Source organism: Oncorhynchus clarkii, unplaced genomic scaffold, assembly GCF_045791955.1.
Source record: "Oncorhynchus clarkii lewisi isolate Uvic-CL-2024 unplaced genomic scaffold, UVic_Ocla_1.0 unplaced_contig_13472_pilon_pilon, whole genome shotgun sequence".
In the NCBI taxonomy this organism is placed as follows: Eukaryota; Metazoa; Chordata; class Actinopteri; order Salmoniformes; family Salmonidae; genus Oncorhynchus; species Oncorhynchus clarkii.
Window position 1 is genome coordinate 91,594 of NW_027260960.1, and position 24,372 is coordinate 115,965.

The window sequence follows — 24,372 nt, forward strand, 5'->3', positions numbered from 1 at the left end:
AGAACCATCAACACAGGTGGTAGTGGGTCAGAACCATCAACACAGGTGGTAGGGGGGCAGAACCATCAACACAGGTGGTAGTGGGGCAGAACCATCAACACAGGTGGTAGTGGGTCAGAACCATCAACACAAGTGGTAGTGGGTCAGAACCATCAACACAGGTGGTAGTGGGTCAGAACCATCAACACAAGTGGTAGTGGGTCAGAACCATCAACACAGGTGGTAGTGGGTCAGAACCATCAACACAGGTGGTAGTGGGGCAGAACCATCAACACAGGTGGTAGTGGGTCAGAACCATCAACACAGGTGGTAGTGGGTCAGAACCATCAACACAGGTGGTAGTGGGGCAGAACCATCAACACAGGTGGTAGTGGGTCAGAACCATCAACACAGGTGGTAGTGGGTCAGAACCATCAACACAGGTGGTAGTGGGTCAGAACCATCAACACAAGTAAGACTGATGCAAACGGAAAATGTTAAGGCCTTAGTTTACGGAGGTGCTACACGCACGCACGCACACACACACACACACACACACACACACACACACACACACACACACACACACACACACACACACACACACACACACACACACACACACACACACACACACACACACACACACACACACACACACACACACACACACACACACACACACACAGGAGAAGAGGAGAGGAGAAAAGAGTAGAGAGAGGATGAGCATACAGCCTGGTCTCATAGACTAGACGTACCATGGTAAAGGTATGATTAGTATGATATGTTACGTTTGGTATGGTTCCGTAAGACAAAAAGCAAAAACAAAAATAGGGTGGTTAGTTGCAGTGGATGGGTAGGCGTAAAACGCTAACATCTAGCAACCCAAAGGTTTCATGTTCAAATCTCATCATGGACAACTGTAGCATTTTAGCTAATTAGCAACTTTGCAACTACTTACTACTTTGTAGCTACTTTTCAACTACTTAGCATGTTAGCTAACCCTTCCTCTAACCCTTTAACCTAACTCCTAACCCCTAGCCTAGCTAACATTTGCCACCTAGCTAACGTTAGCATTTGGCACCTAGCCACCTTGCTAACATTAGCTAGGCTAACACAACAAATTGAAATTAGTAATATATCAAATCTTTTGCAAATTTGTAACATATTATATTGTGCAAATTGCAATTCGCAACATATCATATGAATTGCATTTTGTAACACATCATATGAATTGCATTTTGTAACACATCATATGAATTGCATTTTGTAACATATCATACATTATGGATGATGGACGTCCACAAATGAATAAATACCATACTAATTGTGGTGTACTGAATTTATGTTTACTATGTTACGTCAGCCCCTGAGTCCAGGTTGGAGCATTAGGCAGCAGCTGCCTCCATCAGGGGTAGAGATGGATCAAAATGGGGAATGTCTGATGATATGAAAATAATATTTCAGCTCCGGGAAAATCATTGGCAAGTGTAAGAAACTGGTGTCTAAGGTTTGTGTCTGAACACTTGGCTGGAACACATCCTCCTACAGATTATTCCATAAGAAAGAAACTGGTGTCTAAGGTTTGTGTCTGAACACTTGGCTGGAACACATCCTTCTACAGATTATTCCATAAGAAAGAAACTGGTGTCTAAGGTTTGTGTCTGAACACTTGGCTTGAACACATCCTCCTACAGATTATTCCATAAGAAAGAAACTGAACAAATGTAAATGATTCCCCACCCTCTGCCACACATGACAGCTAGCGGTGTGGAATCGGGAGACAGATGGAGACATAGAGACGGAGAGAGAGGGAGAAAGAGAGAGGGAGAAAGAGAGAGGGAGAAAGAGGGAGCGAGAAAGAGAGAGGGAGAAAGAGAGAGGGAGAAAGAGAGAGGGAGAAAGAGAGAGGGAGAAAGAGGGAGAGAGAAAGAGAGATGGAGAAAGAGAGATAGAGAGAGGGAGAAAGAGAGATAGAGAGAGGGAGAAAGAGAGATAGAGAAAGAGAGAGGGAGAAAGAGAGAGGGAGAAAGAGGGAGAGAGAAAGAGAGAGGGAGAAAGAGAGATAGAGAAAGAGAGAGGGAGAAAGAGAGAGGGAGAAAGAGAGAGGGAGAAAGAGGGAGAGAGAAAGAGAGAGGGAGAAAGAGAGATAGAGAAAGAGAGAGGGAGAAAGAGACAGAGAAAGAGAGAGGGAGAAAGAGGGAGAGAGAAAGAGAGAGGGAGAAAGAGAGAGGGAGAAAGAGAGAGGGAGAAAGAGAGAGGGAGAAAGAGAGAAAGAGAGAGGGAGAAAGAGAGATAGAGAGAGGGAGAAAGAGAGATAGAGAGAGGGAGAAAGAGAGAGGGAGAAAGAGAGAGGGAGAAAGAGAGAGAGAGAAAGAGAGATCGAGAAAGGTGGTAGTGGAATTCAGTGACACACAGAGACCTTTTTTAAAGAGATTGGTTTTAAGTGAGTAAGTGCTAGCCAAGTGACATTCCCACTGTTGATTGAAGGAGGCATTAAACGGTACTAGTCTATTGTGTAGTACACGCTCTGAGACACACACACACACACACACACACACACACACACACACCGTAATTAATCATAGATGGTATTTGTGCCATTGTGTTGCTGTCTTTTCAGATCATGTCTGATCTTCTCTTTCTAAAGGTCACATGAGCCTTTATAAGATTAAACCTGACACACACAGAGAGAGAGATTCACAAAATGTGACAAACACCAAATTGAGACTCTGCATGCAGAAATCTGCAAAAACAACCTCTGTGTACAACGTAAAACACCAAATAATGCATGCAGAGCAGAATTAGGCCGATACCCACTAATTATCAAAATCCAGAAAAGAGCCGTTAAATTCTACAACCACCTAAAAGGAAGCGATTCCCAAACCTTCCATAATAAAGCCATCACCTACAGAGAGATGAACCTGGAGAAGAGTCCCTAAGCAAGCTGGTCCTGGGGCTCTGTTCACAAACACAAACACACCCTACAGAGCCCCAGGACAACAGCACAATTAGACCCAATCAAATCACGAGAAAACAAAAAAGATAATTACTTGACACAGGAAAGAATTAACAAAAAAAAACAGAGCAAACTAGAACTCATCATTCAGTATAATGGAGGAGGTGAATACAGATGGAGGAATTCATCATACAGTATAATGGAGGAGGTGAATACAGATGGAGGAATTCATCATTCAGTATAATGGAGGAGGTGGAGGAATTCATCATACAGATGGAGGAATTCATCATTCAGTATAATGGAGGAGGTGAATACAGATGGAGGAATTCATCATTCAGTATAATGGAGGAGGTGAATACAGATGGAGGAATTCATCATTCAGTATAATGGAGGAGGTGAATACAGATGGAGGAATTCATCATTCAGTATAATGGAGGAGGTGAATACAGATGGAGGAATTCATCATTCAGAGGAATTCATCATTCAGTATAATGGAGGAGGTGAATACAGATGGAGGAATTCATCATTCAGTATAATGGAGGAGGTGAATACAGATGGAGGAATTCATCATTCAGTATAATGGAGGAGGTGAATACAGATGGAGGAATTCATCATTCAGTATAATGGAGGAGGTGAATACAGATGGAGGAATTCATCATTCAGTATAATGGAGGAGGTGAATACAGATGGAGGAATTCATCATACAGTATAATGGAGGAGGTGAATACAGATGGAGGAATTCATCATTCAGTATAATGGAGGAGGTGAATACAGATGGAGGAATTCATCATACAGTATAATGGAGGAGGTGAATACAGATGGAGGAATTCATCATTCAGTATAATGGAGGAGGTGAATACAGATGGAGGAATTCATCATTCAGTATAATGGAGGAGGTGAATACAGATGGAGGAATTCATCATACAGTATAATGGAGGAGGTGAATACAGATGGAGGAATTCATCATACAGTATAATGGAGGAGGTGAATACAGATGGAGGAATTCATCATACAGTATAATGGAGGAGGTGAATACAGATGGAGGAATTCATCCTTCAGTATAATGGAGGAGGTGAATACAGATGGAGGAATTCATCATTCAGTATAATGGAGGAGGTGAATACAGATGGAGGAATTCATCATACAGTATAATGGAGGAGGTGAATACAGATGGAGGAATTCATCATACAGTATAATGGAGGAGGTGAATACAGATGGAGGAATTCATCATACAGTATAATGGAGGAGGTGAATACAGATGGAGGAATTCATCATTCAGTATAATGGAGGAGGTGAATACAGATGGAGGAATTCATCATTCAGTATAATGGAGGAGGTGAATACAGATGGAGGAATTCATCATACAGTATAATGGAGGAGGTGAATACAGATGGAGGAATTCATCATTCAGTATAATGGAGGAGGTGAATACAGATGGAGGAATTCATCATTCAGTATAATGGAGGAGGTGAATACAGATGGAGGAATTCATCATTCAGTATAATGGAGGAGGTGAATACAGATGGAGGAATTCATCATTCAGTATAATGGAGGAGGTGAATACAGATGGAGGAATTCATCATTCAGTATAATGGAGGAGGTGAATACAGATGGAGGAATTCATCATACAGTATAATGGAGGAGGTGAATACAGATGGAGGAATTCATCATTCAGTATAATGGAGGAGGTGAATACAGATGGAGGAATTCATCATACAGTATAATGGAGGAGGTGAATACAGATGGAGGAATTCATCATCACAGTATAATGGAGGAGGTGAATACAGATGGAGGAATTCATCATCACAGTATAATGGAGGAGGTGAATACAGATGGAGGAATTCATCATACAGTATAATGGAGGAGGTGAATACAGATGGAGGAATTCATCATTCAGTATAATGGAGGAGGTGAATACAGATGGAGGAATTCATCATTCAGTATAATGGAGGAGGTGAATACAGATGGAGGAATTCATCATTCAGTATAATGGAGGAGGTGAATACAGATGGAGGATATTCATCATACAGTATAATGGAGGAGGTGAATACAGATGGAGGAATTCATCATACAGTATAATGGAGGAGGTGAATACAGATGGAGGAATTCATCATACAGTATAATGGAGGAGGTGAATACAGATGGAGGAATTCATCATTCAGTATAATGGAGGAGGTGAATACAGATGGAGGAATTCATCATTCAGTATAATGGAGGAGGTGAATACAGATGGAAGAATTCAACATACAGTATAATGGAGGAGGTGAATACAGATGGAGGAATTCATCATACAGTATAATGGAGGTGAATACAGATGGAGGAATTCATCATACAGTATAATGGAGGAGGTGAATACAGATGGGAGGGTGAACGGAAAGGCTCTGGAGCAACGAACCGCCCTTGCTGTCTCTGCCTGGCCGGTTCCCCTCTTTCCACTGGGATTCTCTGCCTCTAACCCTATTACAGGGGCTGAGTCACTGGCTTACTGGGGCTCTCTCATGCCGTCCCTGGAGGGGGTGCGTCACCTGAGTGGGTTGAGTCACTGATGTGGTCATCCTGTCTGGGTTGGCGCCCCCCCCCCTTGGGTTGTGCCGTGGCGGAGGTCTTTGTGGGCTATACTCAGCCTTGTCTCAGGATGGTAAGTTGGTGGTTGAAGATATCCCTCTAGTGGTGTGGGGGCTGTGCTTTGGCAAAGTGGGTGGGGTTATATCCTTCCTGTTTGGCCCTGTCCGGGGGTGTCCTCAGATGGGGCCACAGTGTCTCCTGACCCCTCCTGTCTCAGCCTCCAGTATTTATGCTGCAGTAGTTTATGTGTCGGGGGGCTAGGGTCAGTTTGTTATATCTGGAGTACTTCTCCTGTCCTATTCGGTGTCCTGTGTGAATCTAAGTGTGCGTTCTCTAATTCTCTCCTTCTCTCTTTCTCTCTCTCGGAGGACCTGAGCCCTAGGACCATGCCCCAGGACTACCTGACATGATGACTCCTTGCTGTCACCAGTCCACCTGGCCGTGCTGCTGCTCCAGTTTCAAATGTTCTGCCTTATTATTATTCGACCATGCTGGTCATTTATGAACATTTGAACATCTTGGCCATGTTCTGTTATAATCTCCACCCGGCACAGCCAGAAGAGGACTGGCCATCCCACATATGCTCTCTCTAATTCTCTCTTTCTTTCTCTCTCTCGGAGGACCTGAGCCCTAGGACCATGCCCCAGGAATACCTGACATGATGACTCCTTGCTGTCCCCAGTCCACCTGACTGTGCTGCTGCTCCAGTTTCAACTGTTCTGCCTTATTATTATTCGACCATGCTGGTCATTTATGAACATTTGAACATCTTGACCATGTTCTGTTATAATCTCCACCCGGCACAGCCAGAAGAGGACTGGCCACCCCACATAGCCTGGTTCCTCTCTAGGTTTCTTCCTAGGTTTTGGCCTTTCTAGGGAGTTTTTCCTAGCCACTGTGCTTCTACACCTGCATTGCTTGCTGTTTGGGGTTTTAGGCTGGGTTTCTGTACAGCACTTTGAGATATCAGCTGATGTACGAAGGGCTATATAAATAAATGTGATTTGATTTAGATGGAGGAACTCATCATACAGGATAATGGAGGAGGTGACCTAATGGATCTCTAGAGATCTACTGCCATTTTCCTTACACCTTACACTGAAACTCTGTAGAGGCACACACACACACACACACACACACACACACACACACACACACACACGTAAACACATAGAGAAACACACACACGCAGCGTATCTTTTCACAGAGGGTCTGTTTTTAGAAAGGATGTAAACAGACTAATTAAAGATCAGCACCCAGAAAGAGATAACAGCTGTGTGTGTGTGTGTGTGTGTGTGTGTGTGTGCGCGTCTGTGTGTGTGTGTGTGTGTGTGTGTGTGTGTGTGTGTGTGTGTGTGTGTGTGTGTGTGTGTGTCTGTGTGTGTGTGTCTGTGTGTGTTACTGGCTCAGTTAGTTAACTTTGAACATTAGCTGTTATTTCTAACAGAAGCCAACCGGTGACGCACATAGTCCGTCTCTCCATTGTTAGCTATTTAAAACTAGTTTACTGGTTTATCTTACTGTAATATCTTACTGTAATATAGTGGGCTGAAGGAGACATCTGTATTTAAAACTAGTTTACTGTAATATCTTACTGTAATACAGTAGGCTGAAGGAGACATCTGTATTTAAAACTAGTTTACTGGTTTATCTTACTGTAATATAGTGGGCTGAAGGAGACATCTGTATTTAAAACTAGTTTACTGGTTTATCTTACTGTAATATAGTGGGCTGAAGGAGACATCTGTATTTAAAACTAGTTTACTGGTTTATCTTACTGTAATATCTTACTGTAATACAGCAGGCTGAAGGAGACATCTGTATTTAAAACTAGTTTACTGGTTTATCTTACTGTAATATCTTACTGTAATACAGCAGGCTGAAGGAGACATCTGTATTTAAAACTAGTTTACTGGTTCATCTTACTGTAATATCTTACTGTAATACAGCAGGCTGAAGGAGACATCTGTATTTAAAACTAGTTTACTGGTTTATCTTACTGTATCTTACTGTTTATCTTACTGCGCTCCTGAGTGGTGCAGCGGTCTAAGACACTGCATCTCAGTGCAAGAGGCGTCACTGCAGTACCTGGTTCGAATCCAGGCTGTATCAAATCCGGCCGTGACTGGGTCGAATAGGGTGGCGCACAATTGTCCCAGTGTCGTCCGGATTTGGCCCGGGGTTATTGTAAATAAGAATTTGTTCTCAACTGACTCGCCTAGTTAAATAAAGATTCAAAACATATAGTGGGCTGAAGGAGATCTGTATTTAAAAGTAGTTTACTGGTTTCTCTTACTGATCGTCAATGCTACCTGTGCTCACACACAAACACACACACACTCTGCTCTTAAGCCACGTCATAAACCAGGTTGATTTGTGATTCTGTTCAGGCTTTGATAATCCCTGTCGTCTGTCTCAACATACTGATGGTGTTGTAACCAGCCAATAGCTGGAACCCTGCACCAAATCAATACACAGTCATCGTTTGTGTTCAAGATCCTAAACTACAGAGAACACTATTGATTTCTTCTTTTCCTTGTTAGACATTCTGTTCTGTTTCAGGTGAAGCTGTTGTACGAAGGGCTAGATAAATACATCTGATTTGTGTTTCAGGTGAAGCTGTTGGACGAAGGGCTATATAAATACATCTGATTTGTGTTTCAGGTGAAGCTGTTGGACGAAGGGCTAGATAAATACATCTGATTTGTGTTTCAGGTGAAGCTGTTGGACGAAGGGCTATATAAATACATCTGATTTGTGTTTCAGGTGAAGCTGTTGTATTGCCAGTTCAGTCCCAGAGGCAGAAGGACAGGTGGTCTCTGTTCAAGGAAGTTACAGTTACTCTCAACCCTCATTCATACACCAACATGGACTACATCTTAGAAGGCTACCTTCATAACAGCGTCATAACACATTCATAACCCATACATACTGCATTCATAACCCATACATACTGCATTCATAACCCATACGTACTGCATTCATAACCCATACGTACTGCATTCATAACCCATACATACTGCCTTCATAACCCATACATACTACCTTCATAACCCATACATACTGCATTCATAACCCATACATACTGCATTCATAACCCATACGTACTGCATTCATAACCCATACGTACTGCATTCATAACCCATACATACTGCATTCATAACCCATACATACTGCATTCATAACCCATACATACTGCATTCATAACCCATACATACTGCCTTCATAACCCATACATACTGCCTTCATAACCCATACATACTGCATTCATAAGCAGTACATAAGCATTTCATCTTAAAACCTTGTCTTGAACCCGTAAATTAGGAAATTGATTTATCTGTGTGATACAGTGATGATGTCATATCCTGCTTAATCAAGACCAGTAGGTGTGCTGTTGACATGATCATAGAGATGCAATCAAAAAGTATGGACAGCTGCCAAGATATCATGTGGGTGCAGTTATATGCTATATATATATATATATATACACAGAACCAGTCACAAGGTTGGACACCTCCTCATTCCAGGGTTTTCCTTTATTTTTACTATGTATCTACATTGTAGAATATTGGTGAAGACATCAGAACTATGAAATAACACATTTGTAATCATGTAGTAACCAAAAAAAAGTGTTAAACAAATCTAAATATATTTTATATATTGACCCGGAAGGAGAGTGATGGGGTGCTGCATCAGATGACCTGGCCTCCACAATCACCCGACCTCAACACATTTGAGATGGTTTGGGATGAGTCGGACCGCAGAGTGAAGGAAAAGCAGCCAACAAGTGCTCAGCATATGTGGGAACTCCTTCAAGACTGTTGGAAAAGCATTCCAGGTGAAGCTGGTTGAGAGAATGCCAAGAGTGTGCAAAGCTGTCCACAAGGCAAAGGGTGGCTCCTTTGTAGGATCTCAAATATAAAATATATTTTGATTTGTTTAACACTTTTTTGGTTACTACATGATTCCATATGTGTTATTTCATAGTTTTTGATGTCTTCACTAAAAACAACAGCCCTGTAATGAGTAGGTGTGTCCAAACTTTAGACTGGTACTGTGTATAGTGTTTGACTGGTACTGTGTATAGTGTTTGACTGGTACTGTGTATAGTGTTTGACTGGTACTGTGTATAGTGTTTGACTGGTACTGTGTATAGTGTTTGACTGGTACTGTGTATAGTGTTTGACTGGTACTGTGTATAGTGTTTGACTGGTACTGTGTATAGTGTTTGACTGGTACTGTGTATAGTGTTAGACTGGTACTGTGTATAGTATATCTGTTTGACTGGTACTGTGTATAGTGTTAGACTGGTACTGTGTATAGTGTTAGACTGGTACTGTGTATAGTGTTAGACTGGTATTGTGTATAGTGTTAGACTGGTACTGTGTATATCTGTTTGACTGGTACTGTGTATAGTGTTTGACTGGTACTGTGTATAGTGTTTGACTGGTACTGTGTATAGTGTTTGACTGGTACTGTGTATAGTGTTTGACTGGTACTGTGTATAGTATATCTGTTTGACTGGTACTGTGTATAGTGTTTGACTGGTACTGTGTATAGTGTTAGACTGGTACTAACTCAAAGCCTAGAGGGCCAGCATTGTAATGAAACTGATGCTGGTCCATTGACTGTAATGATAACGTAATAACAGGGATTAATATTGACTCACCCAGACTGGAGGAGTTGTGGTGATCTCCTCCGTTCTCTCCGTCTGTCCCGTGGTGATGATGATGCTGGTGGTGGTTACTATGGTAACCCCCCATCACCTCCAACTTGATCTTTTTGGTCTTCATGGCCTCAGCAAGAGCAGCCGCTGTCAGACCTGAGAGAGAGAGAGACAGAGAGAGAGACAGAGAGAGAGAGAGAGAGAGAGAGGAGAGTGTGTGAAATAGAGAGATGGAGAGAGAGGAGAAAGAGAGAGAGGAGAGAGTGTGTGAAATAGAGAGATGGAGAGAGAGGAGAGAGAGAGAGAGGAGAGAGAGACAGACAGAGAAGAGAGAGACAGAGACAGAGAGAGAGAGAGAGAGTGTGTTTGAAATAGAGAGATGGAGAGAGAGAGGAGAGAGACAGACAGAGAGAGGAGAGAGACAGAGACAGAGACAGAGAGGAGAGAGACAGACAGAGAGAGAGGAGAGAGACAGAGAGAGGGAGAGGAGAGAGACAGAGACAGAGAGAGGGAGAGGAGAGAGATAGAGAGAGCGAGAGATGGAGAGAGATTGAGAGGGTGTGAAATAGAGAGGAGGGAGATAATGAGAGAGGAGAGAGAGAGCGAGCGAGAGAAAGTGTGAAATAGAGAGAGAGAGAGAGAGAGATAGAGACAGAGAGAGAGAGAGAGAGGAGAGCGACAGAGAGAGAGAGAGGAGAGAGACAGAGAGAGCGAGAGATTGAGAGGGTGTGAAATAGAGAGGAGGGAGATAATAAGAGAGGAGAGAGAGAGCGAGCGAGAGAAAGTGTGAAATAGAGAAAGAGAGAGAGAGAGAGATAGAGAGAACGTGTGAAATAGAGAGAGAGAGAAAGTGAAATAGAGAAAGAGAGAGAGAGAGATAGAGATAGAGAGAGAGAGAGAGAGAGAGAGAGAGACAGAGCGAGAGAGAGGAGAGAGACAGAGAGAGCGAGAGATGGAGAGAGATTGAGAGGGTGTGAAATAGAGAGGAGGGAGATAATGAGAGAGGAGAGAGAGAGCGAGCGAGAGAAAGTGTGAAATAGAGAAAGAGAGAGAGAGAGATAGAGAGAACGTGTGAAATAGAGAGAGAGAGAGAAAGTGAAATAGAGAAAGAGAGAGAGAGAGATAGAGAGAGAGAGATAGATAGAGAGAGATAGATAGAGAGAGAGAGAGAGAGAGAGAGAGAGAGAGAGAGAGAGAGAGAGAGAGAGAGAGAGAGAGAGAGAGAGAGAGAGAGAGAGAGAAAGAGAAAAGAGAAAAGAGAGAAGAGAAAGGTGATGGGTACAAAGAAAGAGAGATCAACGTCCTCTAGTCTAGTGGATTGTGGGTAACAGAGGGTTTTCATAAGAAGGATGCTAGAGATCCATCTACTGTGAGCTCCAACAGTATTGGGACACGTTGTTGTTGTTATGGCTCTGTACACCAGCACTTTGGAAGTGAAATGATACAATGACTATGAGGCGAACCTTTTCCTGCAGTGGGATAAACCAGGGTCACACAGACAGTATCCACCTCACACACATGGTTATGGGTTTAACAACAGTATCCACCTCACACACATGGTTATGGGTTTAACAACAGTATCCACCTCACACACATGGTTATGGGTTTAACAACAGTATCCACCTCACACACATGGTTATGGGTTTAACAACAGTATCCACCTCACACACATGGTTATGGGCTTAACAACAGTATCCACCTCACACACATGGTTATGGGCTTAACAACAGTATCCACCTCACACACATGGTTATGGGTTTAACAACAGTATCCACCTCACACACATGGTTATGGGTTTAACAACAGTATCCACCTCACACACATGGTTATGGGTTTAACAACAGTATCCACCTCACACACATGGTTATGGGTTTAACAACAGTATCCACCTCACACACGTGGTTATGGGTGTAACAACAGTATCCACCTCACACACATGGTTATGGGCTTAACAACAGTATCCACCTCACACACATGGTTATGGGTTTAACAACAGTATCCACCTCACACACATGGTTATGGGTTTAACAACAGTATCCACCTCACACACATGGTTATGGGTTTAACAACAGTATCCACCTCACACACATGGTTATGGGCTTAACAACAGTATCCACGTCACACACATGGTTATGGGCTTAACAACAGTATCCACCTCACACACATGGTTATGGGTTTAACAACAGTATCCACCTCACACACATGGTTATGGGTTTAACAACAGTATCCACCTCACACACATGGTTATGGGTTTAACAACAGTATCCACCTCACACACATGGTTATGGGCTTAACAACAGTATCCACCTCACACACATGGTTATGGGTTTAACAACAGTATCCACCTCACACACATGGTTATGGGTTTAACAACAGTATCCACCTCACACACATGGTTATGGGCTTAACAACAGTATCCACCTCACACACATGGTTATGGGCTTAACAACAGTATCCACCTCACACACATGGTTATGGGTTTAACAAAAGAAGACACCTGTATCATGTCAGATATAGAGTTGAAATGTCTTACATGTTGAGTTTGCATCCCAAAATTACACTTTATTAACATCACAGAAGACTGAAATACAACAAAACAGTTTGACAAAGAAACACCGGATTTTCAACATTTACATGTATTTTATTAGTTATAAAATGATGAACAATATGAATGACATTCCAGCCATGAGGTCACCAGGTCATTTCCAGCCAGGAGGCCACCAGGTCATTCCACCAGGTCATTCCACCAGGTCATTCCACCAGGTCATTCCACCGGGTCATTCCACCAGGTCATTCCACCAGGTCATTCCACCAGGTCATTCCACCAGGTCATTCCACCGGGTCATTCCACCGGGTCATTCCACCAGGTCATTCCACCAGGTCATTCCACCGGGTCATTCCACCGGGTCATTCCACCGGGTCATTCCACCAGGTCATTCCACCGGGTCATTCCACCGGGTCATTCCACCGGGTCATTCCACCAGGTCATTCCACCGGGTCATTCCACCGGGTCATTCCACCGGGTCATTCCACCGGGTCATTCCACCAGGTCATTCCACCAGGTCATTCCACCAGGTCATTCCACCAGGTCATTCCACCGGGTCATTCCACCGGGTCATTCCACCAGGTCATTCCACCAGGTCATTCCACCGGGTCATTCCACCGGGTCATTCCACCAGGTCATTCCACCAGGTCATTCCACCGGGTCATTCCACCGGGTCATTCCACCAGGTCATTCCACCAGGTCATTCCACCAGGTCATTCCACCGGGTCATTCCACCAGGTCATTCCACCAGGTCATTCCACCAGGTCATTCCACCGGGTCATTCCACCGGGTCATTCCACCAGGTCATTCCACCAGGTCATTCCACCAGGTCATTCCACCAGGTCATTCCACCAGGTCATTTCCACCAGGTCATTCCACCAGGTCATTCCACCGGGTCATTCCACCGGGTCATTCCACCGGGTCATTCCACCAGGTCATTCCACCAGGTCATTCCACCAGGTCATTCCACCAGGTCATTCCACCAGGTCATTTCCAGCCAGGAGGCCACCAGGTCATTCCACCAGGTCATTCCACCAGGTCATTCCACCAGGTCATTCCACCAGGTCATTCCACCAGGTCATTTGACTGCAGGGCTACAGAGCAGACCGGCAGCTTTCATTATAGGGTATTTACATCCATATCAGGTGGACTATTTAGATACTGTTGTATCTGGTCCCATATGCATAGCATGCAATGACTACATCAAGCTAGTGACTCTACACATTTGTTGGATAAATTTGCTGTTTGTCGCTATAGTGACTCAGTACACCAGTGGGCCATCAGCCTTCAACACATCTATCTATCTCCATAGTGACTCAGTACACCAGTGGGCCATCAGCCTTCAACACATCTATCTATCTCCATAGTGACTCAGTACACCACTGGGCCATCAGCCTTCAACACATCTATCTATCTCCATAGTGACTCAGTACACCACTGGGCCATCAGCCTTCAACACATCTATCTATCTATCTCCATAGTGACTCAGTACACCACTGGGCCACCAGCCTTCAACACATCTATCTATCTCCATAATGACTCAGTACACCAGTGGGCCATCAGCCTTCAACACATCTATCTATCTCCATAGTGACTCAGTACACCAGTGGGCCATCAGCCTTCAACACATCTATCTATCTCCATAGTGACTCAGTACACCAGTGGGCCATCAGCCTTCAACACATCTATCTATCTCCATAGTGACTCAGTACACCAGTGGGCCATCAGCCTTCAACACATCTATCTATCTATCTCCATAGTGACTCAGTACACCAGTGGGCCATCAGCCTTCAACACATCTATCTATCTATCTCCATAGTGACTCAGTACACCAGTGGGCCATCAGCCTTCAACACATCTATCTATCTATCTCCATAGTGACTCAGTACACCAGTGGGCCATCAGCCTTCAACACATCTGTCTATCTATCTCCATAGTGACTCAGTACACCAGTGGGCCATCAGCCTTCAACACATCTATCTATCTCCATAGTGACTCAGTACACCACTGGGCCATCAGCCTTCAACACATCTATCTATCTCCATAGTGACTCAGTACACCAGTGGGTCATCAGCCTTCAACACATCTGTCTATCTCCATAGTGACTCAGTACACCAGTGGGCCAATAGCCTTCAACACATCTATCTATCTCCATAGTGACTCAGTACACCAGTGGGCCATCAGCCTTCAACACATCTATCTATCTCCATAGTGACTCAGTACACCAGTGGGCCATCAGCCTTCAATACATCTATCTATCTCCATAGTGACTCAGTACACCAGTGGGCCATCAGCCTTCAACACATCTATCTATCTCCATAGTGACTCAGTACACCAGTGGGCCATCAGCCTTCAACACATCTATCTATCTCCATAGTGACTCAGTACACCAGTGGGCCATCAGCCTTCAACACATCTATCTATCTCCATAGTGACTCAGTACACCACTGGGCCATCAGCCTTCAACACATCTATCTAACTCCATAGTGACTCAGTACACCAGTGGGCCATCAGCCTTCAACACATCTATCTATCTCCATAGTGACTCAGTACACCAGTGGGCCATCAGCCTTCAACACATCTATCTATCTCCATAGTGACTCAGTACACCACTGGGCCATCAGCCTTCAACACATCTGTCTATCTCCATAGTGACTCAGTACACCAGTGGGCCATCAGCCTTCAACACATCTATCTATCTCCATAGTGACTCAGTACACCAGTGGGCCATCAGCCTTCAACACATCTATCTATCTCCATAGTGACTCAGTACACCAGTGGGCCATCAGCCTTCAACACATGATCTACTAATGGAACAGATCCAGCCCTTAAAGCACCAGTAACATCCTACTCTGTCTCTCCTCCAACTGGAGTATTTTAAATGGACAGTAATATGCATGATAAAGTCTCTATTTGTCATTAAAATCACTGAGCTAGTTAAGGACAACTCCGCTCTGAAATGAACGGAGCTTTGCCATTAAAAACATCTCATTCTCTGTCCCCCCCTCTGTTCCCCTCTCTGTTCCCCCCCTCCGTGTCCCCCTCTGTTCCCCCCTCTGTTCTCCCCTCTGTCCACCCCTCTGTTCCCCCCTCTGTCCCACCCTCTGTTCCTGCCTCTGTTCCTCCCTCTGTTCCTACCTCTGTTCCCCCCTCTGTTCCCCTCTCTGTTCCCCCCTCTGTTCTCCCCTCTGTCCACCCCTCTGTTCCCCCCTCTGTCCACCCCTCTGTTCCTGCCTCTGTTCCTCCCTCTGTTCCTGCCTCTGTTCCCCCCTCTGTTCCCCCCTCTGTTCCTGCCTCTGTTCCTCAGTTCTCTTTAATAAATGTCAAGATCACAGTGTGAAAGAAGCCGTCACCCCAGCGAGGCTGGAGAGGATGATATCAAAGGTTTCCTTCAGGTTTACACTTGGCTAAACAAAACGCCATTCTGTTCTGCCTCTCTCTCTGTCTCCCACTCTGTCTCTCCCTCCCTCTCTCTCTGCCTCTCTTTCTGCCTCCCACTCCCTCTCTCCCTCCCTCCCTCTCTCTCTGTCTCCCACTCCCTCTCTCCCTCCCTCTCTCTCTGCCTCTCTCTCTGCCTCCCACTCCCTCTCTCCCTCCCTCCCTCTCTCTCTGTCTCCCACTCCCTCTCTACCTCCCTCCCTCTCTCTCTGTCTCCCACTCCCTCTCTCTCCCTCCCTCCCTCTCTTTCAGTCTCCTGTGGCCTTTCAATTCTAATCTCCTCCGCTGACATTGATGTTGTGACCTCTCCTCCAGTTAAAAGGGCTCAGAGACTCTCTCAGGCCCAGTGAGTATTACTTTGAGTCTGACTCTCTCCCAGAGACACCGCTCTCTGAGGCGCAGGATGCTTTTGAACACAGGGAGTAAAAATGACTTTTAGAAATAGCTTGTTTTGAGGTGGAGAACCAACAGATCGAGTTGTACAAAAGCACACAAAGAGAAGGGCAGCTTTGAACGCTGAACGGTGAATACACACAGATAACAGGTAGAGAGGCCTGCAGAGGTGGGGTGTGACTCAGAACATAGTCTACAGGAACACTTCACAGAGCACAGGTAGAGAGGCCTGCAGAGGTGGGGTGTAACTCAGAACATAGTCTACAGGAACACTTCACAGAGCACAGGTAGAGAGGCCTGCAGAGGTGGGGTGTGACTCAGAACATAGTCTACAGGAACACTTCACAGAGCACAGGTAGAGAGGCCTGCAGAGGTGGGGTGTAACTCAGAACATAGTCTACAGGAACACTTCACAGAGCACAGGTAGAAAGGCCTGCAGAGGTGGGGTGTAACTCAGAACATAGTCTACAGGAACAGGGGGAGAACATTGACTACAGGAACAGTGGGAGAACAGTCTACAGGAACACAGAGAACATAGTCTACAGGAACACTGAGAGAACATAGTCTACAGGAACACTGGGAGAACATAGACTACAGGAACACTGAGAGAACAGTCTACAGGAACACTGGGAGAACATAGTCTTCAGCAGCACTGGGAGAACATAGTCTACAGGAACACTGAGAGAACATAGACTACAGGAACACTGAGAGAACAGTCTACAGGAACACTGGGAGAACATAGTCTACAGGAACACTGGGAGAACATAGTCTACAGGAACACTGGGAGAACATAGTCTACAGGAACACTGAGAGAACAGTCTACAGGAACACTGAGAGAACAGTCTACAGGAACACTGGGAGAACATAGTCTACAGGAACACTGAGAGAACAGTCTACAGGAACACTGAGAGAACAGTCTACAGGAACACTGGGAGAACATAGACTACAGGAACACTGAGAGAACATAGACTACAGGAACACTGGGAGAACATAGTCTACAGGAACACTGAGAGAACATAGTCTACAGGAACACTGGGAGAACATAGTCTACAGGAACACTGAGAGAACATAGTCTACAGGAACACTGGGAGAACAGTCTACAGGAACACTGGGAGAACATAGTCTACAGGAACACTGGGAGAACATAGTCTACAGGAACACTGAGAGAACAGTCTACAGGAACACTGGGAGAACATAGTCTACAGGAACACTGGGAGAACATAGTCTACAGGAACACTGAGAGAACAGTCTACAGGAACACTGAGAGAACAGTCTACAGGAACACTGGGAGAACATAGTCTACAGGAACACTGGGAGAACATAGTCTACAGGAACACTGGGAGAACATAGTCTACAGGAACACTGGGAGAACATAGTCTACAGGAACACTGGGAGAACATAGTCTACAGGAACACTGTGGTTCAAAATAGAAGACTGTAAAATAGAGGTGATGACAGTATGTGTGTGTGTGTGTGTGCGTGACTGTGCGCGTGCGTGTGTGTGTGCTATGCAGGTCCCTCACCAGTAGGGGGCATGATTCCAGCTGACATCAGCCCGCTGACAGAATGAGACAGAAGGTGTTGGTTCTCTGATGATGTCATACTCTGAGCCCTCTTTGGGGGGCGTCCAGGGCGCGAGCTGGAAACACAATCAAACGAATCAGTTACACAGAGGCTTTTATCCAGACACACTCACAGAATACTGAGCATACATTAGTTGTATGAGTATGTGATCGCTGCGGGAATTGAACCAACAATCCTTGGCTTTGCATCCTAAAGGATTACTTTTTTGGGATGATCTCAGCCTGTAACAAGATCTCAATTACATACTCCTCAGGTCCTCTCTCCTCTCTTGCTCTCTCCTCAGAGGACAGAGGAGAGAGGACAGAGGAGAGAGGACAGAGGAGGTGCTTTCCTCTCTTGAGAGACAGGAAGTTTTTCAGCGCTACCTCTGATCTCACCCCTTAGCCAATCACCCTTCCAGAAATATGAACCCAGCGTTGCCTCCCTCTTCTCTCCTCCTGCCCCAGTAGTTCTGTTGCTTTATCTCACCCTGCCAGAGAGGAAATAAATGAACTAAACACCTTTTTATCAAGCTGAGTGACCTTTAGAAAAAGAAGGCATTAGGAGTGGTTTGGTTAGAATGTGTCCCAAATGGCACCCCATCCCCTTTGGACCCTGGTCAAAAGTAGTGCACTATAATGGGAATAGGGTGCCATTGGCCCTGGTCAAAAGTAGTGCACTATATAGAGAATAGGGTGCCATTTGGGACGCATTCACAGTTATCTCCAGGAGGAAAATCACAAGTTCTAGGAAGGACCTAAATGAGATGAGCAGATGAGATTCTCTGCCTCATTTTTCACTATTTATTAATTGCTGCTCCTTTGGTTGGTTGACAAGACGGAGCTCTGAGCTTATCAATAAATTGTTCCCAGAAACTTAATCTGACAGTAGACTTGGAGAGAGAGAGAGAGAGAGAGAGAGAGAGAGAGAGAGAGAGAGAGAGAGAGAGAGAGAGAGAGAGAGAGAGAGAGAGAGAGAGGGAGAGAGAGAGAGAGAGAGGGAGAGAGAGAGAGAACGAGAGAGAGAGAGAGAGAACGAGAGAGAGAGAGAGAGAGAGAGAGAGAGGGGGAGAGAGAGAGAGAGGGGGAGAGAGAGAGAGAGAGAACGAGAGAGAGAGAGAGAGAGAGAGAGAGAGAGAGAGAGAGAGAAGAGAGAGAGAGGAGAGAGAGAGAGAGAGAGAGAGAGAGAGAGAGAGAGAGAGAGAGAGAACGAGAGAGAGAGAGAGAGAGAGAGAGAGAGAGGAGAGAGAGAGAGAGAACGAGAGAGAGCGAGAGAGAGAGAGGGGGAGAGAGAGAGAGAGAGAGAGAGAGAGAGAGAGAGAGAGAGAGAGAGAGAGAGAGAACGAGAGAGAGAGAGAGAGAGAGAGAGAGGGAGCGAGATTGCAACTACCCAGTCAGGGTGCCTTTGAGGACATTTAATTAAAATCTAATCCCGCAATCATTAAGGCTCACATAAATTAAGCTGTCATTCACAAGATTTATGGATTCTCATTTGCATATCGCATACAATTCATCAATTACTGGAGTATGAAAGGGCCTCAAACCCCTGTGGACCAACCCACTGGGCTGGGAGAGAGAGGAGGAGGAGAGAGAGACAGGAAGAGACTGATGAAGAGGTGAAATGTGAAAGAGACAAAGAGAGTGAGACATAAAGACCTGCCAGTACAAAAGAGATCTGATACAAAATCCTTGTTGGGAAAAAAGGGGTCCCACATTATTTCCTGAATATGTGAAAGCAGCAGAAGGAATTTGTTGTCTTCAGTTAATCATCATCGTGAGTTTTCTATGTGGGACACGACTGTGGGAGGGAAACTACAAACAGGGACAGAGTTCAACTTGGTTTGACCTTCCAAAAACCAGGAAACACCAGGACACATCTAGACGCTCCATTACCCTCACAGACAGACGGATAGAACTGCTTTAAAGACACGGATAGAACTGCTTTAAAGACACGGATAGAACTGTTTTAAAGACATGGATAGAACTGCTTTAAAGAACTGCTTTAAAGAACTGCTTTAAAGACACGGCTAGAACTGCTTTAAAGAACTGCTGTAAAGACACGGATAGAACTGCTGTAAAGACACGGATAGAACTGCTGTAAAGACAAGGATAGAACTGCTTTAAAGACACGGATAGAACTGCTTTAAAGAACTGCTGTAAAGACACGGATAGAACTGCTGTAAAGACACGGATAGAACTGCTGTAAAGACAAGGATAGAACTGCTTTAAAGAACTGCTGTAAAGACACGGATATAACTGCTTTAAAGACACGGATAGAACTGCTTTAAAGAACTGCTTTAAAGAACTGCTTTAAAGACACGGATAGAACTGCTGTAAAGACACGGATAGAACTGCTGTAAAGACACGGATAGAACTGCTTTAAAGAACTGCTGTAAAGACACGGATAGAACTGCTTTAAAGACACGGATAGAACTGCTGTAAAGACACGGATAGAACTGCTTTAAAGACACGGATAGAACTGCTTTAAAGACACGGATAGAACTGCTTTAAAGACATGAATAGAACTGCTTTAAAGACACGGATAGAACTGCTGTAAAGACACGGATAGAACTGCTTTAAAGACACGGATAGAACTGCTTTAAAGACACGGATAGAACTGTTTTAAAAACACGGATAGAACTGCTGTAAAGACACGGATAGAACTGCTTTAAAGAACTGCTTTAAAGAACTGCTTTAAAGACACGGATAGAACTGCTTTAAAGAACTGCTTTAAAGACACGGATAGAACTGCTTTAAAGACACGGATAGAACTGCTGTAAAGACATGAATAGAACTGCTGTAAAGAACTGCTTTAAAGACACGGATAGAACTGCTTTAACGACACGGATAGAACTGCTTTAAAGAACTGCTTTAAAGACACGGATAGAACTGCTGTAAAGACACGGATAGAACTGCTGTAAAGACACGGATAGAACTGCTTTAAAGACACGGATAGAACTGCTTTAAAGACACGGATAGAACTGCTTTAAAGAACTGCTTTAAAGACACGGATAGAACTGCTGTAAAGACACGGATAGAACTGCTTTAAAGACACGGATAGAACTGCTTTAAAGAACTGCTTTAAAGACACGGATAGAACTGCTGTAAAGACACGGATAGAACTGCTTTAAAGACACGGATAGAACTGCTTTAAAGACACGGATAGAACTGCTGTAAAGACACGGATAGAACTGCTTTAAAGACACGGATAGAACTGCATTAAAGACACGGATAGAACTGCTTTAAAGACACGGATAGAACTGCTGTAAAGACATGGATAGAACTGCTGTAAAGACACGGATAGAACTGCTGTAAAGACACGGATAGAACTGCTTTAAAGACACGGATAGAACTGCTTTAAAGGCACGGATAGAACTGCTTTAAAGACACGGATAGAACTGCTGTAAAGACACGGATAGAACTGCTGTAAAGACACGGATAGAACTGCTTTAAAGACACGGATAGAACTGCTTTAAAGACATGAATAGAACTGCTTTAAAGAACTGCTTTAAAGACACTTAATGTGGAAGACTGTTATGACCCCGGTCTTCGACATTAAGCCCAATTTCCAGTGTGTCTCTAACCCTGATCATCTCAGCAGGTCTATGTAATGTGTTGACCGACAACAGACAGAGTGTACTCTAACCCTGATCATCTCAGCAGGTCTATGTAATGTGTTGACCAACAACAGACAGACCAGGAAAAACATACAACTCTCTCTAACATCTGGTAACAATCTGTTAATGACAGTATTACACCACAGGTAGTCTACAGACAGAGTTTAGACAGAGTGTACTGTAGTCTACAGACAGAGTGTACTGTAGTCTACAAACAGAGTTTAGACAGAGTGTACTGTAGTCTACAGACAGGGTGTACTGTAGTCTACAGACAGAGTGTACTGTAGTCTACAGACAGAGTGTACTGTAGTCTACAGACAGAGTGTACTGTAGTCTACAGACAGAGTTTAGACAGAGTGTACTGTAGTCTACAGACAGAGTGTACTGTAGTCTACAGACAGAGTTTAGACAGAGTGTACTGTAGTCTACAGACAGAGTTTAGACAGAGTGTACTGTAGTCCACAGACAGAGTGTACTGTAGTCTACAGATAGAGTGTACTGTAACCTACAGACAGAGTTTAGACAGAGTGTACTGTAGTCTACAGACAGAGTTTAGACAGAGTGTACTGTAGTCTACAGACAGAGTTTAGACAGAGTGTACTGTAGTCTACAGACAGAGTGTACTGTAGTCTACAGACAGAGTGTACTGTAACCTACAGACAGAGTTTAGACAGATTGTACTGTAGTCTACAGACAGAGTGTACTGTAACCTACAGACAGAGTTTAGACAGAGTGTACTGTAGTCTACAGACAGAGTGTACTGTAGTCTACAGACAGAGTGTACTGTAACCTACAGACAGAGTTTAGAGAGATTGTACTGTAGTCTACAGACAGAGTTTAGACAGTGTACTGTAGTCTACAGACAGAGTGTACTGTAGTCTACAGACATAGTGTACTGTAGTCTACAGACAGAGTGTACTGTAGTCTACAGACAGAGTGTACTGTAGTCTACAGACAGAGTGTACTGTAACCTACAGACAGAGTGTACTGTAGTCTACAGACAGAGTGTACTGTAGTCTACAGACAGAGTGTACTGTAGTCTACAGACAGAGTTTAGACAGAGTGTACTGTAGTCTACAGACAGAGTGTACTGTAGTCTACAGACAGAGTGTACTGTAGTCTACAGACAGAGTGTACTGTAGTCTACAGACAGAGTTTAGACAGAGTGTACTGTAGTCTACAGACAGAGTGTAATGTAGTCTACAGACAGAGTGTACTGTAGTCTACAGACAGAGTGTACTGTAGTCTACAGACAGAGTTTAGACAGAGTGTACTGTAGTCTACAGACAGAGTGTACTGTAGCCTACGGACAGAGTGTACTGTAGTCTACAGACAGAGTGTACTGTAGTCTACAGACAGAGTGTACTGTAACCTACAGACAGAGTGTACTGTAACCTACAGACAGAGTTTGGACAGATTGTACTGTAGTCTACAGACAGAGTTTAGACAGAGTGTACTGTAGTCTACAGACAGAGTGTACTGTAACCTACAGACAGAGTTTAGACAGAGTGTACTGTAGTCTACAGACAGAGTTTAGACAGAGTGTACTGTAGTCTACAGACAGAGTGTACTGTAGTCTACAGACAGAGTGTACTGTAGTCTACAGACAGAGTTTAGACAGAGTGTACTGTAGTCTACAGACAGAGTGTACTGTAGTCTACAGACAGAGTGTACTGTAACCTACAGACAGAGTTTAGACAGATTGTACTGTAGTCTACAAACAGAGTTTAGACAGAGTGTACTGTAGTCTACAGACAGAGTGTACTGTAGTCTACAGACAGAGTGTACTGTAGTCTACAGACAGAGTGTACTGTAGTCTACAGACAGAGTGTACTGTAACCTACAGACAGAGTGTACTGTAGTCTACAGACAGAGTGTACTGTAGTCTACAGACAGAGTGTACTGTAGTCTACAGACAGAGTTTAGACAGAGTGTACTGTAGTCTACAGACAGAGTGTACTGTAGTCTACAGACAGAGTGTACTGTAGTCTACAGACAGAGTGTACTGTAGTCTACAGACAGAGTGTACTGTAGTCTACAGACAGAGTTTAGACAGAGTGTACTGTAGTCTACAGACAGAGTGTACTGTAGTCTACAGACAGAGTGTACTGTAGTCTACAGACATAGTTTAGACAGAGTGTACTGTAGTCTACAGACAGAGTGTACTGTAGTCTACAGACAGAGTGTACTGTAGTCTACTGACAGAGTGTACTGTAGTCTACAGACAGAGTTTAGACAGAGTGTACTGTAGTCTACAGACAGAGTGTACTGTAGCCTACGGACAGAGTTTACTGTAGTCTACGGACAGAGTGTACTGTAGCCTACGGACAGAGTTTACTGTAGTCTACAGACAGAGTTTAGACAGAGTGTACTGTAGTCTACAGACAGAGTGTACTGTAGCCTACGGACAGAGTTTACTGTAGTCTACGGACAGAGTTTAGACAGAGTGTCCTGTAGTCTACAGACAGAGTGTACTGTAGCCTACGGACAGAGTTTACTGTAGTCTACGGACAGAGTTTAGACAGAGTGTACTGTAGTCTACAGACAGAGTGTACTGTAGCCTACGGACAGAGTTTACTGTAGTCTACAGACAGAGTTTAGACAGAGTGTACTGTAGTCTACAGACAGAGTGTACTGTAGCCTACGGAC

At 44.2% G+C, this 24,372-nt stretch overlaps 1 protein-coding gene across 1 annotated transcript in view; it reads right to left on the bottom strand.

The window, feature by feature from the left end:
* Nucleotides 1–24,372, bottom strand: part of LOC139402684 (dachshund homolog 1-like) — a 106,109-nt gene that overhangs the window by 49,635 nt on the left and 32,102 nt on the right. Inside the window, exons 2-3 of the mRNA XM_071146584.1 lie at nucleotides 18,068–18,183; nucleotides 10,173–10,325 (exon numbers count right to left, since the gene is read on the bottom strand). Of these exons, the coding sequence (XP_071002685.1) occupies nucleotides 10,173–10,325; nucleotides 18,068–18,183 (269 nt within the window). The remainder of the gene's footprint in view (nucleotides 1–10,172; nucleotides 10,326–18,067; nucleotides 18,184–24,372) is intronic.